We start from the raw sequence: 15,024 nt of genomic DNA, 5'->3' as shown, positions 1-15,024 counted from the left end.
AGTCAGACATCCCCCAAGAGGTTCTGGATTGGAGAGGGTGCAGGCTGGGCAGAGGGGACCCCCGTGCATGAATTTCGTACACCGGGCCTCTAGTAACTCAATAAAAGAAAAATGTTTTTGCCCCAGTCGGTTTGCTCAGTGGTTAGAGCATCTGCCCACGAACAGAAGGGTCTCAGGTTTGATTCTAAGTCAAGGCAGCCTTGATCAGGGTATGTGCGGGAGGCAACCAATCTCTCTCTCTCTCTCTCTCTCTCTCTCTCTCTCCTATCCCCACCTCCTTTCCACTCTCAATGGAAAAAATATCCTCATGTGAGAACTAAGAAAATATAAAAAACTAAAATTAAAAAAAAAGAATATGAGTCACAGGATAAAGACAATTCTAAATTTAAAAATTGCAAAAAGTACAAAGGGGCTAGACTAAAAATCAAACCAAAAAAATAGGTTGAGTACTAACAACCCAAATAAGATGTAATAAAATTGATATGGAACCAAAAAATACCCTGAATAGCCGCAGCAATCTTGAGAAAGAAGAATAAAGTTGGAGGGATCACAATACTAGATATCAAGTTATACTACAAAGCCACTGTAATCAAAACAGCCTTGTACTGGCACAAGAACAGGCATATAGATCAATGGAACAGATCAGAGACCCCATAAAATCCACTCAAGACATTACACTCAGTATTGACAAAGGAGGGAAAAACATACTGTGAAGTCAAGACAGTCTCTTCAATAAGTGGTGTTGAGATAATTGGACAGACACATGCAAAAAATGAAACTACATCACTGACTTACACCATACACAAGAATAAACTCAAAATGGATAAAGGACTTAAAATAAATGTAAGTCATGAAACCATAAAAATCCTAGAAGAAACCATTCGCAGCAAAATCTCAGACATCTCTTGTAGCAATATGTTTATAGATATATCTCCTAGGATAAGGGAAACTAAGAAGAAAACAAATGGGGCTACATCAAAATAAAAAGCTTCTGCACAGCATAAGAAAACAACAACAAAATGAAAAGGGAGCCCACTGTATGGGAAAACATATTTGACAATGATACATCTGATAAAGGATTAATATCCAAAATATATATGGAAATCCTACAACTTAACAAAAGGAAGACAAACAATCCAATTTAAAAATGGGCAAAGGACCTAAATAGACATTTCTCCAAAGTGGACAGACAGATGGCCAAGAGACATACAAAAAAAATGCTGAAAGTCACTGATCATCAGAGAGATGCAAATTAAAACGACAATGAGGTATCACCTCACACCTGTCACAATGGCTACCATCAACAAATCAACAAATGACAAGTGCTGGCAAGGATGTGGAGAAAAGGGAACCCTAGTACACTGCTGGTGGGAATGCAGACTGGTGCAGCCACTGTGGAGAACAGTATGGAGGGGAAAAGGGGACATATGTAATACTTTCAACAATAAATATTCAGTTTTTTAAAAAAGGTCATCAGAACAGAAAGCCCCAGGTACCTAGCAACGGGAAAAACTGGGAAAACAAGGACCTCACCCCCCATGGTAGCCTTTCCTCCCCAAGCATATTGCCGGTCATGGGATCTAGACCCCGTGACTTTCATATTCCTGGTTGTGCAGTTCAGACCCTCCTCTGATCTTTCCTCCCCTAGCATGTCACCAGTCATGCGGTAGACCCCCTTGGAGGAGGAACAAGGGGCCTAAGAGTGGACTCCCTTGCATGACCACTCCCTTATGCATTGACCCCTAGGGATAACATCTAGACTTCAGTTGTGTTTCAGCTCCAGGCACAGCCAGACAAGTGAGCCATGGCTGACCTCAGGACCAGCTGCACTGACTAATGACACCCTGCCCTGGAGGCCACCAATCAGTGGAGACCACGACCCTGAAAGGACACAGCTGGAAAGTGACACACCAGCAATGAATGTGAAACTAAAAACACAACACCATTTACATTAGCACACATCCACAATCTGACAAAATAAATCTAACAAATTACATAAATCTAAGAGTATACATACAAGATCTATGTGAGGAAGACTACAAAACTGCTGATCAAAATAAAAGAACCAATTAAATGGAGAGAGATTCCATGTTCACAGTTAGGAAGACTCAATATTGTCAAGAGGTCAGTTCCTTCCAACTTGATGTTTAGATTTAATACAATTCCAATCAAAATCCCAACAAGTAGGCCGAGATCGGTTTGGCTCAGTGGATAGATAGAGCGTCGGCCTGCGGACTGAAGGGTCTGAGGTTCGATTCCGGTCAAGGGCATGTACCTTGGTTGCGGGCACATCCCTAGTAGGGGGTGTGCAAGAGGCAGCTGATCAATGTTTCTCTCTCATCGATGTTTCTAACTCTCTATCCCTCTCTGTAAAAAATCAATAAAATATATTTTTTTTAAAAATCCCAACAAGTATTTTGTGAATATCAACAAACTGATTCCAAACTTTATATGGAGAAGCAAAAGTACCCAGTTCAGCCAACACAATGTTGACGAAGAACAAAGCTGGAGGACTGACACTACCCAATTGTAAGACTTACTATAAAGATCAATAATCAGGACAGAGTGGTAATAGTGAAAGAATAGACAAACAGACCAATGGAACAAAACAGAGAGCCCAGAAATAGACCCACATAAATAAAATCAACTGATGGTGAAAAGGAGCAAAGGCAATACAATGGCATAAGAATAGTCTTTTGAACAAATGGTGCTGGAACAACTGGAAATCCACAGCAAAAGAAATTGATCTAGATACAGATTCTACTTTTCACAAAAATCAATTCAAAATGGATCCACAGACCTAAATATAAAACACAAAACTATAAAACTCCTAGAAGACCTTAGGTATATGGGTAAACTTTTAGATATAAAATCAAAAGAATGATCCATGAAAGAAATAATTGGTAAGCGGGACTTGATTAAATTAAAACCTTCTGTGAGCCTGGCCCCGGGTCCGGGTGAGGCCGTGGGCCCCTGGATCCGGGTGAGCCTGGCCCCGGGTCCGGGTGAGGCCGTGGGCCCCTGGATCCGGGTGAGCCTGGCCCCGGGTCCGGGTGAGGCCGTGGGCCCCTGGATCCGGGTGAGCCTGGCCCCGGGTCCGGGTGAGGCCGTGGGCCCCTGGATCCGGGTGAGCCTGGCCCCGGGTCCGGGTGAGGCCGTGGGCCCCTGGATCCGGGTGAGCCTGGCCCCGGGTCCGGGTGAGGCCGTGGGCCCCTGGATCCGGGTGAGCCTGGCCCCGGGTCCGGGTGAGGCCGTGGGCCCCTGGATCCGGGTGAGCCTGGGTCCCGGGTCCGGGTGAGGCCGTGGGCCCCTGGATCCGGGCGAGCCTGGCCCCGGGTCCGGGTGAGGCCGTGGGCCCCTGGATCCGGGCGAGCCTGGCCTCGGGTCCGGGTGAGGCCGTGGGCCCCTGGATCCGGGTGAGCCTGGGTCCCGGGTCCGGGTGAGGCCGTGGGCCCCTGGATCCGGGTGAGCCTGGGTCCCGGGTCCGGGTGAGGCCGTGGGCCCCTGGATCCGGGTGAGCCTGGGTCCCGGGTCCGGGTGAGGCCGTGGGCCCCTGGATCCGGGTGAGCCTGGCCCCGGGTCCGGGTGAGGCCGTGGGCCCCTGGATCCGGGTGAGCCTGGCCCCGGGTCCGGGTGAGGCTGTGGGCCCCTGGATCCGGGTGAGCCTGGCCCCGGGTCCGGGTGAGGCCGTGGGCCCCTGGATCCGGGTGAGCCTGGCCCCGGGTCCGGGTGAGGCCGTGGGCCCCTGGATCCGGGTGAAGCAGTGCCCCTGGGTCCGGCCGAGACCAAACCAGAGGGAGTCGGACCTGCATTACCACCATTTGTCCACCATCCAGAGCTGAGGGGTCAGTGCCGACATGTACTCATAGGGAACTGGTGGACATTGATATTGGGTCTCAAAAGAACTGTTGGTCCAGAAAGAAACTCACTACAGACTGATTCATTTGCCTGTCAGCATAACTATTATTGCTCGTCGCACATTCAATTCTTATAAGTATATCTCTAGGGACACATGATTTCGCTCATCTAGGGGAAATGATGAACAACATAGACTGATGAACAAGAACAGAACCAGAAACAAGGAGGCATCGATCGGACTATCGGGCCTCAGAGGGAGGATAGGGGAGGGTGGGGGGAGAAGGGAGAGATCAACCAAAGGTCTTGTGTGCATGCATATGAGCCTAACCAATGCTTAAGTTCAACAGAGGGTTGGGGCATCCAAGGGGAGGGGTGTGGGATGGGAATGGGGGGATGAGGACAAATATGTGACACCTTAATCAATAAAGAAATTAAAAAAAAAAAAAAAAACCTTCTGGTCAGCAAAGCACGCTGTCTAGAGAATGAGAAGACAACCTCAGACCAGAGAAAATATTTGCAAAATATGCATCTGATCGATGACTGCTAACTAACATATACAAAGAACTCTTTAAAACACAGGAATAAGAAAACAAAACACCAATTTAAAAATGGGTGACTTCAGGTCAAGATGTCAGAATAAAAATGGCAAAAATTTTATAAATTTTTGGTTTCTTCTCAGAGCCAACAGTTGGTAAGGTGCCATGGGAGACAGAGAATGGACAGATGAGGAGAAGGAAGAGCAGACCCACAAAGTTAAGGCCACTGAGAATGAGGTGTTGGCCTGGGCCTCCCAACCACACACACAAATAGCAGGGCGTTCTGATACTTGACCTTCTGTTTGCCTTAGCAAAGCTAACGGGCCTTGTCCAGGTGTAGAGTAGAAAACAAGCAAATAAACCTCAAACCTCAAAACAAAAGCAAAACCAGACTATGTGATCTTTTAAAGCAGAGAAGTTCTGTATGTGTTTTTAGATGGATAAATCCAGCAAAAGCAAAGTCCAAGGCAGACTCCTGAAGCTATCACTGGTATTCCTGTTTCTTCGTAAGTTTTGTCACTTGCTAAGTGGGACAGGCTGTCCAGCCTCTGTATAGACAGCTGGCTGCATGTTCCTCTGGGCCATGTCCCTTTAGGAGCCATCAGTTCCTCCTTCTGTATCCCCTGACTTGGGACTTGCTGAGCCCTGCAGAGAAAGCCCTGCTGCCCTCCCATACCTAGAAGCACATTGGAAAGCAAGAACATTTTCCTCCAGAAATAAAACACACATTTCCATGTAAGGATCCCATACATGAGAGGAAAGCAGTGTCTAAGGTCCCCATTCCACACTCCCAACCCCACCCAGAGCACAGACCTGGCTGTGACTCAGGTCTGGCCATATCACCAGGAAGTTGTAGGGCACAGACACAGCAAGATGTGTTAACTTGACACATACTCTGTATCTGGAACCATTGAAGGCACTGGAGATTAAACTGAATAAGACACCAACACCCTGCCCTCATGAAACTCAAGAGTTTCATGGGCCGAAACCGGTTTGGCTCAGTGGATAGAACGTCGGCCTGCGGACTGAAAGGTCCCAGGTTCGATTCCGGTCAAGGGCATGTGCCTTGGTTGCGGGCACATCCCCAGTGGGGAGTGCGCAGGAGGCAGCTGATCGATGTTTCTAACTCTCTCTCCCTCTCTCTTCCTCTCTGTAGAAAATCAATGAAATGTATATTTAAAAAAAAAAAAGAGTTTCATGGATGAGTCATAAATCTAACTGAAGGGAAGAAAAAGCAGACCTCCGAAAAAGTTAAGACCTTACAAGTTCAGGAGGAAAGTTATCAATAAACCCTTAAAAAATAGGAAAGTATAAAAAGAAGCATTGGAGAAATGAACATTAAAAGAGAAAAGAGCTTTCATAAGAACATCTATTGGAGTTTTTTCTTTGGCTTGGAAGGCCATGTCCGAGGAAAAAGCAGAAGGTAGACACTGAGGGCCAGGCAGCCCTGACGCCCCTCCCACCACCACCTGAGGTTTATGAGAACTTCTCCTTCCTACCTGAAGCCACGTTAGGTTGGTTGCCAACAATTCCAACGGTCCTCCCGTTCATTCTTGCAAAACCAACAATGATGTTCTTGGCATAATTGGGCATGATCTCAAAAAATTCCCGCTCATCAACAACCTGCAGGGATAAATTAACTCCTGAGCTCAAAATGATAAAGAACAAGATACAACTAACTACATCACAGAATTACAGAGCTGGTTAGCAGCCACCCCACCACAGGCTCTCCAAGGAAGCAAGACAACAGACAGAGGGGCACCTTCTTCCTGCTGGATGGGAAAACCCCTGTGCACACTGCGAGGGAAGATACACCAGCACAGCCTTTTTATTATTTTTGTTGTTGTTGTTAATGTTTTTATTGACTTGAGAGAGAAAGAGAAAGTGAAACATCACTGTGAGAAACATTGATCGGCTGCCTACTGCACAGCCCCTACTGGGAATTGAGCCCACAACCTAGTCATGTGCCCTGACCAGGAATCAAACCAGTGACCTTTTGATGCATAGGACAACCAGGAAAGCCTTTTTAAAAGGCTCTATTTGAATTTGGCATGTTTTAAAAAACATTTTTGTATTGATTTCAGAGAAGAAGGGAGAGGGAGTGATAGAAACATCAATGATGAGAGAGGATCATCGATTGACTGCCTCCTACACAGGACCAGCAACCCGGGCATATGCTCAGGCATAGTCTCAAACTGTGACTTCCATGGTTCATAGGTCAACGCTCAAGCTCTGAGCCACACTGGCCAGGCTGAATTTGGCATTATTCATTACACTTTTTAACTTTATTTTTAAATCATTTCAAACTTATATAAAAATTTCTAAAATCATTTTTTTAAATGTATGTATCCTTCACCCAGATTCCCCATTAACATTTTTAATATGTTTTTACTGATTTTTAGAAAGAGAGGAAGGGAGAGGGATAGAGAGATAGAAACATCAATGAGTGAGAAACTTCATCAATCAAGCTGCCTCCTGCATGCTCCCCAATGGGGATCAAGCCGGCAACCTAGGCATGTGCCCTGACCGGGAATCGAACCAGTGACCTCTTGGTTCATGGGTCAATACTCAACCACTGAGCCACACTAGCTGGCTAACATTTTACCACATAAGCTTTATCATTCCTTCTCTCTCCCTACCTATCTCCCTTCCCTTTCACTGTGTGTGTGTGTACATTCTCTTTCTACATATATATGAATACTAGAGGCCCAGTGCACGAATTCGTGCACGGGGGGGGGGGGGAGGGCGGATCGGAGCCTGTCAGCCAGAGGGAAGGACCACGGGAGGTTGGCCAGCAGGCCGTGATTTAGTTGTGTAGATGTGCTGAGGTAGCGGCAAGCAAAGACCACAGACAGAGCACCCCAAAACGGCCTGAACACCAGCTACGCTCTGAGATGGAAATACAGCTCTACTTCGCTGCCTGCGCTCGGGCCGCCTCACTCTCCCCAGGGCAGAGTTGCTGACAGACAGACAGGTCGTCTCTCCTACCTCAGCTACACATTTTCTCGGGACTCCGCCCCCAAGCATGATAGGTAGCTGACTTTGACCAAGGGTGGCACACCTTGGTAGGAGTGCTAGCCAATCAGCGGTGGGAGCCCGGAAAGGCGCAGGGCCGCGCTAGAAGTGGCTGACAGGGGCAGAAGGGCAAGGGGTGCCCGCGGTGCAGTGGCAGAGGTAAGATGGTGGTGGTGCTTACTTTACGTCTTCGCAGTTAGGCTGCTGCCTTGCCCCTCTGCCCCTCTGAGCTGCTACTCTGTCTTGATCAGCATCGAGGTCGCTCTCTTCCTACAGGTTTCCTGGACCCAGATTTTCAGGTGCCCAGAGCCTTAGCCAGGGGGAGGGACCAGCCGGGAGGAGGGACCGCGGGAGGTTGGCCGGCACAGTGGTTTGGCTGTGGGGGCAGCTCCTGTGTTGAGCATATGGCCCCTGGTGGTCAGTGTGCATCATAGCGACTGGTCAACCGGTCATTCCCGTCATTCAGTCATAACGGTCACTTAGCCTTTTATATATCTAGACATACAAACCCACAAATTTTTTGTCCTGATCCATTTGAGAATAAGTTAAAGATATGATACCTCTTTACCTCTAAGTTCCTCACTGTGCATCTCCTACAAAAAAGGACATTCTCTTATAGAACTATAGTGGTATCGAAATCAAAAAATTAACATAAATACTATTATCTTACCTAATAAAAAAGTGATATGCAAATTGACCCTAACTCCCCTACACCCACATGCCACACCCACAAGCCAATCAGGAGCAGATATGCAAATAAACCCAACCAAGATGGCTACAGCCACAGAGCAAGGTTTCCTAGGCAACAGAGGAAGCCAAGCTTTCTGCCTGCCCTTGCAGGCCTAAGCCTCCACTCAAGCTACAAAGTTTCAATTATAGAAGTAAACAAATCCAAACAGAAATGGCGGCAGCCACGGAGCTGGAGAGAGTAGGCCAGGGTTGCCCCGGGCAACAGAGGAAGCCAAGCGTTCCACCTGCCCTGGCCGGCCTAGGCCTCCACTCCAGGCTACAAAGTTTCAATTATAGAAGGTGAATTAACCCCAACAGAAATGGCTGCCGGCCACAGAGCGAGCAGGAGGCTTGGCTCCGCTCCAGGCTACAAAGTTTCAATTGTAGAAGGAAAATAAATTCCAGATACCAGGGCCTCCGCTTGGGTTGCCAGGGGACGTGGCTGGCCTGCAAACCGCAGGCCCCTTGCTCAGGCCGCCCCACGCCCCAAGGGAACCCCCATCCTGATCCGGGACACCCTTCAAGGCAAACCAGCTGGCCCCCACCCCTGCACCAGGCCTCTATCCTATCTAATAAAAGAGTAATATGCAGATTGACCATCACTCCAACACACAATATGGCTGCCCCCATGTGGTCAAAGATCCTGCCCCCATGTGGACACAAGATGGCCACCACAAGATGGTCAGCAGGGGAGGGCAGTTGGGAGGCACCAGGCCTGCAAGGGAGGGCAGTTGGAGGTGATCAACCCTGCAGGGGAGGGCAGTTAGGGGCGACCAGGCCAGCAGAGGAGGGAAGTTGGGGGCAAACAGGCTGGCTGGGGAGCAGTTAGGCATCAATCAGGCTGGCAGCGGAGTGGTTAGGGGGTGAACAGGCTGGCAAGCAGAAGCAGTTAGGGGCAATCAGGAAGGCAGGCAGGCGAGCAGTTGGAAGCCAGCAGTCCTGGATTCTGAGAGGGATGTCCGACTGCCCGTTTAGGCCCGATCCCACCAGCCTGTTCACCCCCTAACCACTCCACTGCCAGCCTGATTGATGCCCAACTGCTCCCCTGCCAGCCTGTTTGCCCCCAACTTCCCTCCTCTACTGGCCTGGTCACCCCTAACTGCCCTCCCCTGCAGGGTTGATCCCACTGGGATCAGGCCTAAACGGGCAGTCGGACATCCCTTGAGGGGTCCCAGATTGGAGAGGGTACAGGCTGGGCTGAAGGACACCCCCCCCCTCCGTGCACGAATTTTGTGCACCAGGCCTCTAGTCTATTATAAAACCTTATTCAAATTTTTCCAGTTATTCCAATAATATCCTTTTATAGCAACCAAAACCTGGTTCTAGAATCTTAGCCTAGATCACCTGGGGCTTTAGTGGTCATGTCTCTGTAGCTTCCTTTAATTTTTCCCTTCAGTCTTTGTCTTTCACAATCATGACATCTTTGAAGACTACAATCGATTATTGATATATTTGCCTTCTATTTGGATTTGCTTCATGTTTAATTTCAGGTTAAACAGAATATCTTAAGAGTGTCCCTTTAGTGAATCACATCAAAAGACATATGGTGTTGGGGGATGGAGAAGTGGAAGAGGGTAAAGATAAATGGTGATAGAACTGACTTGGGGTGATAAACACACAATATATAGTGTAGATTTGTACACCTGAAGCCTATATAATTTTATTAACCAATGTCACTCCAAGAAATTCAATAAAAAGAATAAAATAAAATTAAATAAAAAGATACATGGTATCAATTTCTCCATTAATGATGGTGATATATGCCAGGTTTCTCCCTTGTAAAATTACTATTTTTTTATTTATAAGCAAGCATTTTGTGGGGAAATACTTTGAAACTATGTTAAATTACTATACCTCATTAAATTTTCACCCACTAGGTTTACCATTCATTGATGATTCTTGCCTGACCCAATGATAATTGCCAATTGGTGATTTCTCTATCTCCATTTCCTTTCATTTCTTAATCAGCTTTCTACTGTCAGAAAGATCTTTGCCTTTCTAATTTATTTGTATCATCCACAAGTATGAACTTATGGATTCCTGTTTTATTATGTAGATTGTAATCTCTTACCAACATTATTTTATGTTCACATTGCCCCACATTTGCTAGTGAGAACTCATTCAAGGTGGCTCATAAATCCGTTTGATGTTTCTCCATCATTCTTTGAGAATACTACCTTACATTCTGAAATTACCTTATTTTCGAGTTCTTGTATTTTTTTTCCTGCCTCAAGTGTTGAATTAGCCCCTTTCTCCAAGGGACCCACATTCCTGAAAGGGGAAAGTGTGTGTGTGTGTGTGTGTGTGTGCGCACGCACGTGCACATACACTTCTAAGAAGCTGTCCTAAAGGACAAAGCTAGGAAATCCACAGGCACACACACTTATGTCTAAAACTGATATAAAAAGCCATAAATGTTTACTGATAACTCTAATTCTAGTCCAATTCAACTACAGTGTTCATTCTAGCTCTCACCCTTCAACATTCATTAACTCCTTTCTCCTACAGTAGACACTTTACTACTATTATCCTCAAAATGTACTTACATATTATATTCCGAACTACAGAGAAAATGGTTTCAAACTAGCTCATTCATATGACTGCAAAAGCACAAACTCAACTAAAATTCAGGATTTCTTTACCACTATTTCTGTCAGTAAACTAAAGGTAGTTTTATTTTTAAAGGTTTTCCCCCAGTCTCATTGTATGTCTTTGCCTCCTTTGTCAAATATTAATTGACATAAAGACATGGGTTTATTTCTGGGCTCTTTATTCTGTTTCACTGATCTCTAAGTCTGTTTTTATACCAGTACCATGCCATCTTGATTATTATGGCCTCGTAGTATAGTTTGATATCAGGTAGCACAATACCTCCAACTTTGTTCTTCTTTCCCAAGATTGCTGAGACTATGCAGGCTCTTTTGTAGTTCCATATAAATTTTTGGAATATTTGGGTTCTAGTTCTGTGAAATATACCATTGGTATTTTGATAAGGAATTGCATTTAATCTATAGACTGCTTTGGATAGTATAGACATTTTAATGATGTTATTTTCTCCTATTTAATGAGCACAGTATATGCTTATTTGTATCTTCCTTAATTTCTTCAGTGTCTTATAATTTTCCTAGTACAGGCCTTTTACCTCCTTGGTTAAACTTATTCCTAGGTACTTTAATTTTTTTTTTTGATGCAGTTGTAAATGAGATTGTTTTTTAGTTTCTCTTTCTGATAGACCACTGGTATATAAAAATGCCACCAATTTCTGAGTATTAATTTTGTATCCTCTGCAAAGTATTTTTAAAAGCAGACAATCCCAATGCTATTTAAACTGTTCCAGAGCATAGAAAAAAGAAAACTTACAAATTCTCTTTATAATACTTTATGAACTGAACTGTGCCCCCGCCAACACAATTTATAGGTTGAAGCTGAACCTTCAATGTGACTATATTTGGAAATAAGGCCTTAAAGGAGATAAGGTTAAATGGGATGATATGAGGTAGACTTATTCTGAGAGTACTGGTGTCCTTACAAGAAAAGAAAGAGACACCAGAGATCACTTTTTCCATGTGCACATAGCAGAAAGACCACATCAGGACATAGCAAAAGACCACCACCTGCAAACCAGGACAAGAGGCCACACCAGAAACCAACTCTGCTGGCACCTTGATCTTGGACTTCTAGCCTCAGAACCGTGAGAAAATAAATTTCTGTGGTTTAAGCCATCAGTCTGTGGAATCTGTTATGGCAGCCCTGGCAGTCTAATACATGAAACAAGTACAACATTGACACCAAAACCCAATTTTAAAATACCTAAAAAAAAAATCAATATCACATTATGTTGATGTAAAAATCCGAAATAACTCATTAACAAAACATAACAAGATAGAATTATAAATAGATCTAAAGAGAAAAATCACATAATCACCATAAATGCTGAAAGCGCATTTAACAATATTTAATACCCATCCCTGATTTTTAAAAAGCAAGCAAACAACAACAAAAATTAATATATGCTCTAGCTGGCCGGTTCGGATGAGTGGATAGAGCCTTGGCCTGCAGACTGAAGGGTCCCAGATTCGATTCCAGTCAAGGGCACATGCCTGGGTTGTGGGCTCAGTCTCCAGTAGGGGGCGTGCAGGAGGCAGCCAATCAATGATTCTCATCATTGATGTTTCTATCTCTCTCTCCCTCTCCCTTCCTCTCTGAAATCAATAAAAAAATGTATTTTTAAAAAATAAATTAAATTAAAATAGGAACCAGTGGTAGCTTTCTGAACATGAGAAAAGATATAATATTTAAAAAACACACTGCCCTAGCTGGGTTGCTCAGTTGGTTGGAGCATCGTCCCGTACACCAAAAGGTTGCGGGTTCAATTCCCAGTCAGGGCACATATCTACGCTGCAGGTTCCATCCCTGGTCGGGGTGCACACAGGAGGCAATCAATCAATGTTTCTCTTTCACATCGATGTTTCTCTCTCTTTCTCCCTTTCTCTCTCTCTAAAATCAATAAACATATCCTTGGGTGAGGATTAAAAAACAATAAAAAATAAATTTAAAAAACACTAATGGCAGTCTATCTACAGTTAGTGACAAGATGTCCATTATCACAGTCATTACTTATTATTGCATTTGGTAAAATATGGAGGTGAGACAGGCTAAGCCTTTCCTAGATAAGATTGGCATTTCCTTTAGTTACTCCTCAAACCCTGCAACCAATCAGCACTAGATAAAATGGACACCAGCAGCCACAGGGACCTGCTTTATAAGCAAAGACCCTCCCAATCCTAACACATCTCAGTTTAGCCTCAGAACAACCACTGCATGACCTTACCCTCATTCTAATAGTAAAAAACCCAGCCCTGGGTAGAGACTTACGATGCTAAAAAAACATGTATCACATGTTAGAGCATGTAGCTCCACTGCACCTGCATAAGCCAGCGCCAGCCCACTAAAAGAAGGATCCAGAGGATGAACCAAAAGAACAAAGAAATCCAGCACTACGGAAGCCAGATTCCAGCAGCAGATGGGGGAGCCTGGCTCTCTCCTGGTGGGTGCTCCCTGGATGCATCTAACTTTTTCCTTGACCCAAATAAATCTTCTCCTCTGTGAATCAGTTTTGCCTACTCTCTTGATTTCTGTCCTGAGAGGGATAAGAACCCTCTCCATCAGTGACAAAGGTACAGTCAGTGCAATTAGACAAGGGAAAGAAATGACAAAATAATTAAAAAGGAAAAGATAAAACTCTTTTTTTTTTAAATATATATTTTATTGATTTTATTACAGAGAGGAAGAGAGAGGGATAGAGAGTTAGAAACATCGATGATAGAGAAACATCGACCAGCTGCCTCTTGCACACCCCCTACTGGGGATGTGCGCGCAACCAATGTACATGCCCTTGACCGGAATCGAACCTGGGACCTTTCAGTCCGCAGGCCGACGCTCTATCCACTGAGCCAAACCGGTTTCGGCAAGATAAAACTCTTTATATGCAGGCATTATAACAGTACACTTGAAAAACACAAAAGAATTAACAGTAAAAAACTATCACAGCCCTAGTCAGTTTGGCTCAGTGGGTAGAGCATCAGCCTGCGGACCAAAGAGTTCGATTCCAGTCACAGGCACATACTTTGATTGCAGGCTCCTCCTGGCCCGAACCCTGGTCTGCGTTTGTGCAGGAGGCAACCAATCGATTTGTTTCTCTCACATGGATGTTTCTCTCTGTCTCTCCCTCTCTCCCTAAAAATCAATGGAAAAATATCCTCAGGTGAGGATTAACAAAACAAAAAGAGAGAGAGAGAGAGAGAGAGAGAGAGAGAGAGAGAGAGAGACAAAAAACTTATCAGAAATCATCAGAGAACTTAATAGGTAACAGGATATGCCCTGGCCAGAGTGGCTCAGTTGGTTGGGCATCAGCCCATGCGCTGAAAGATTACCGGTTCAATTCCCAGTCAGAGCACATGCCTGGATTGCCCTCGTAGGGGGGCAGCCAATCAGATGTTTTGCTCTCACATCAATGTTTCTCCCTTCCTCTCTCTAAAAATCTTAAAAAACAAAAAAAAGACAGAAAGAAAAGGTAATAGGATATAAAAATGATAAACAGAATCAACAGCTTTATTTATGCCTCAAAAAACAGAAGATAGAAAAGACCTAATTTATGGTGATTGTAAGGTGTGGGGGTAAAGGAGAGTATAGGGGGGATAAATGATGATGGGAGAAAATAAAATAAATAAAAAACTAAAGGCAGGGGATATCCCCTGACTGCAGGAAAAAAAAAAAAAAGATCCACTTAGGATAATCAAGATGAACTATTCCTACCAGATTGAAAGCATACTATAAACTCCCAATAATAAAAAAAAAAACATGGTCTTAGCCAAGTGTTGGCGAGAACATGAAGGAACTGGAACTTTCATAGACTGCTGGTGCGAGTGCAAAATGGTACAATCCCTTTTTTGAAAAACCCTTTGACAGTATCTACTAAAGCTAAATGTATGCATGACATGCTACTTTCATTCCTAGGTATGGGTCCAACAGAAATGTATAATTGATTCACCAAAATCACAAAATAGTATGTTAGTATCAGAACTATTTGCAATAGTCCCAAACTATGAATTACCCAAATGTCAATCAACAGTAGATAAAATGGTCTGTTCATACAAAAGCCTAAAGAGACCAATGAGAACATATGCAACAACATGGACAAATCTTCTAAACACTGAGTGAAAGAAGCAAAACATAAAACACCACAAACTTTATGACTCCATTAATATAATACACAAAACCCAGAAAAATTACCTTGTGCTATTAGTGGTAATTTCTCTCAGGGGTTTGGGGGGAAACAGTGACTAGAAGCAAGCATGAGAGAGGCTTCTCTGTTTCTCATTTGATT

General features: G+C 44.5%; 1 protein-coding gene across 1 annotated transcript in view; it reads right to left on the bottom strand.

Annotated features, from left to right (window-relative positions):
- Positions 1 to 15,024, bottom strand: part of PCCB (propionyl-CoA carboxylase subunit beta) — a 77,356-nt gene that overhangs the window by 7,633 nt on the left and 54,699 nt on the right. Inside the window, exon 10 of the mRNA XM_079795463.1 lies at positions 5,894 to 6,017. Within this exon, the coding sequence (XP_079651589.1) occupies positions 5,894 to 6,017 (124 nt within the window). The remainder of the gene's footprint in view (positions 1 to 5,893; positions 6,018 to 15,024) is intronic.

The sequence above is a fragment of the Cnephaeus nilssonii genome (assembly GCF_951640355.1).
Source record: "Cnephaeus nilssonii genome assembly, chromosome: 17".
Taxonomy (NCBI): Eukaryota; Metazoa; Chordata; class Mammalia; order Chiroptera; family Vespertilionidae; genus Cnephaeus; species Cnephaeus nilssonii.
The sequence above is the reverse complement of the archived record's forward strand: the minus strand, read 5'-3'. Positions and strand labels throughout refer to the sequence as shown.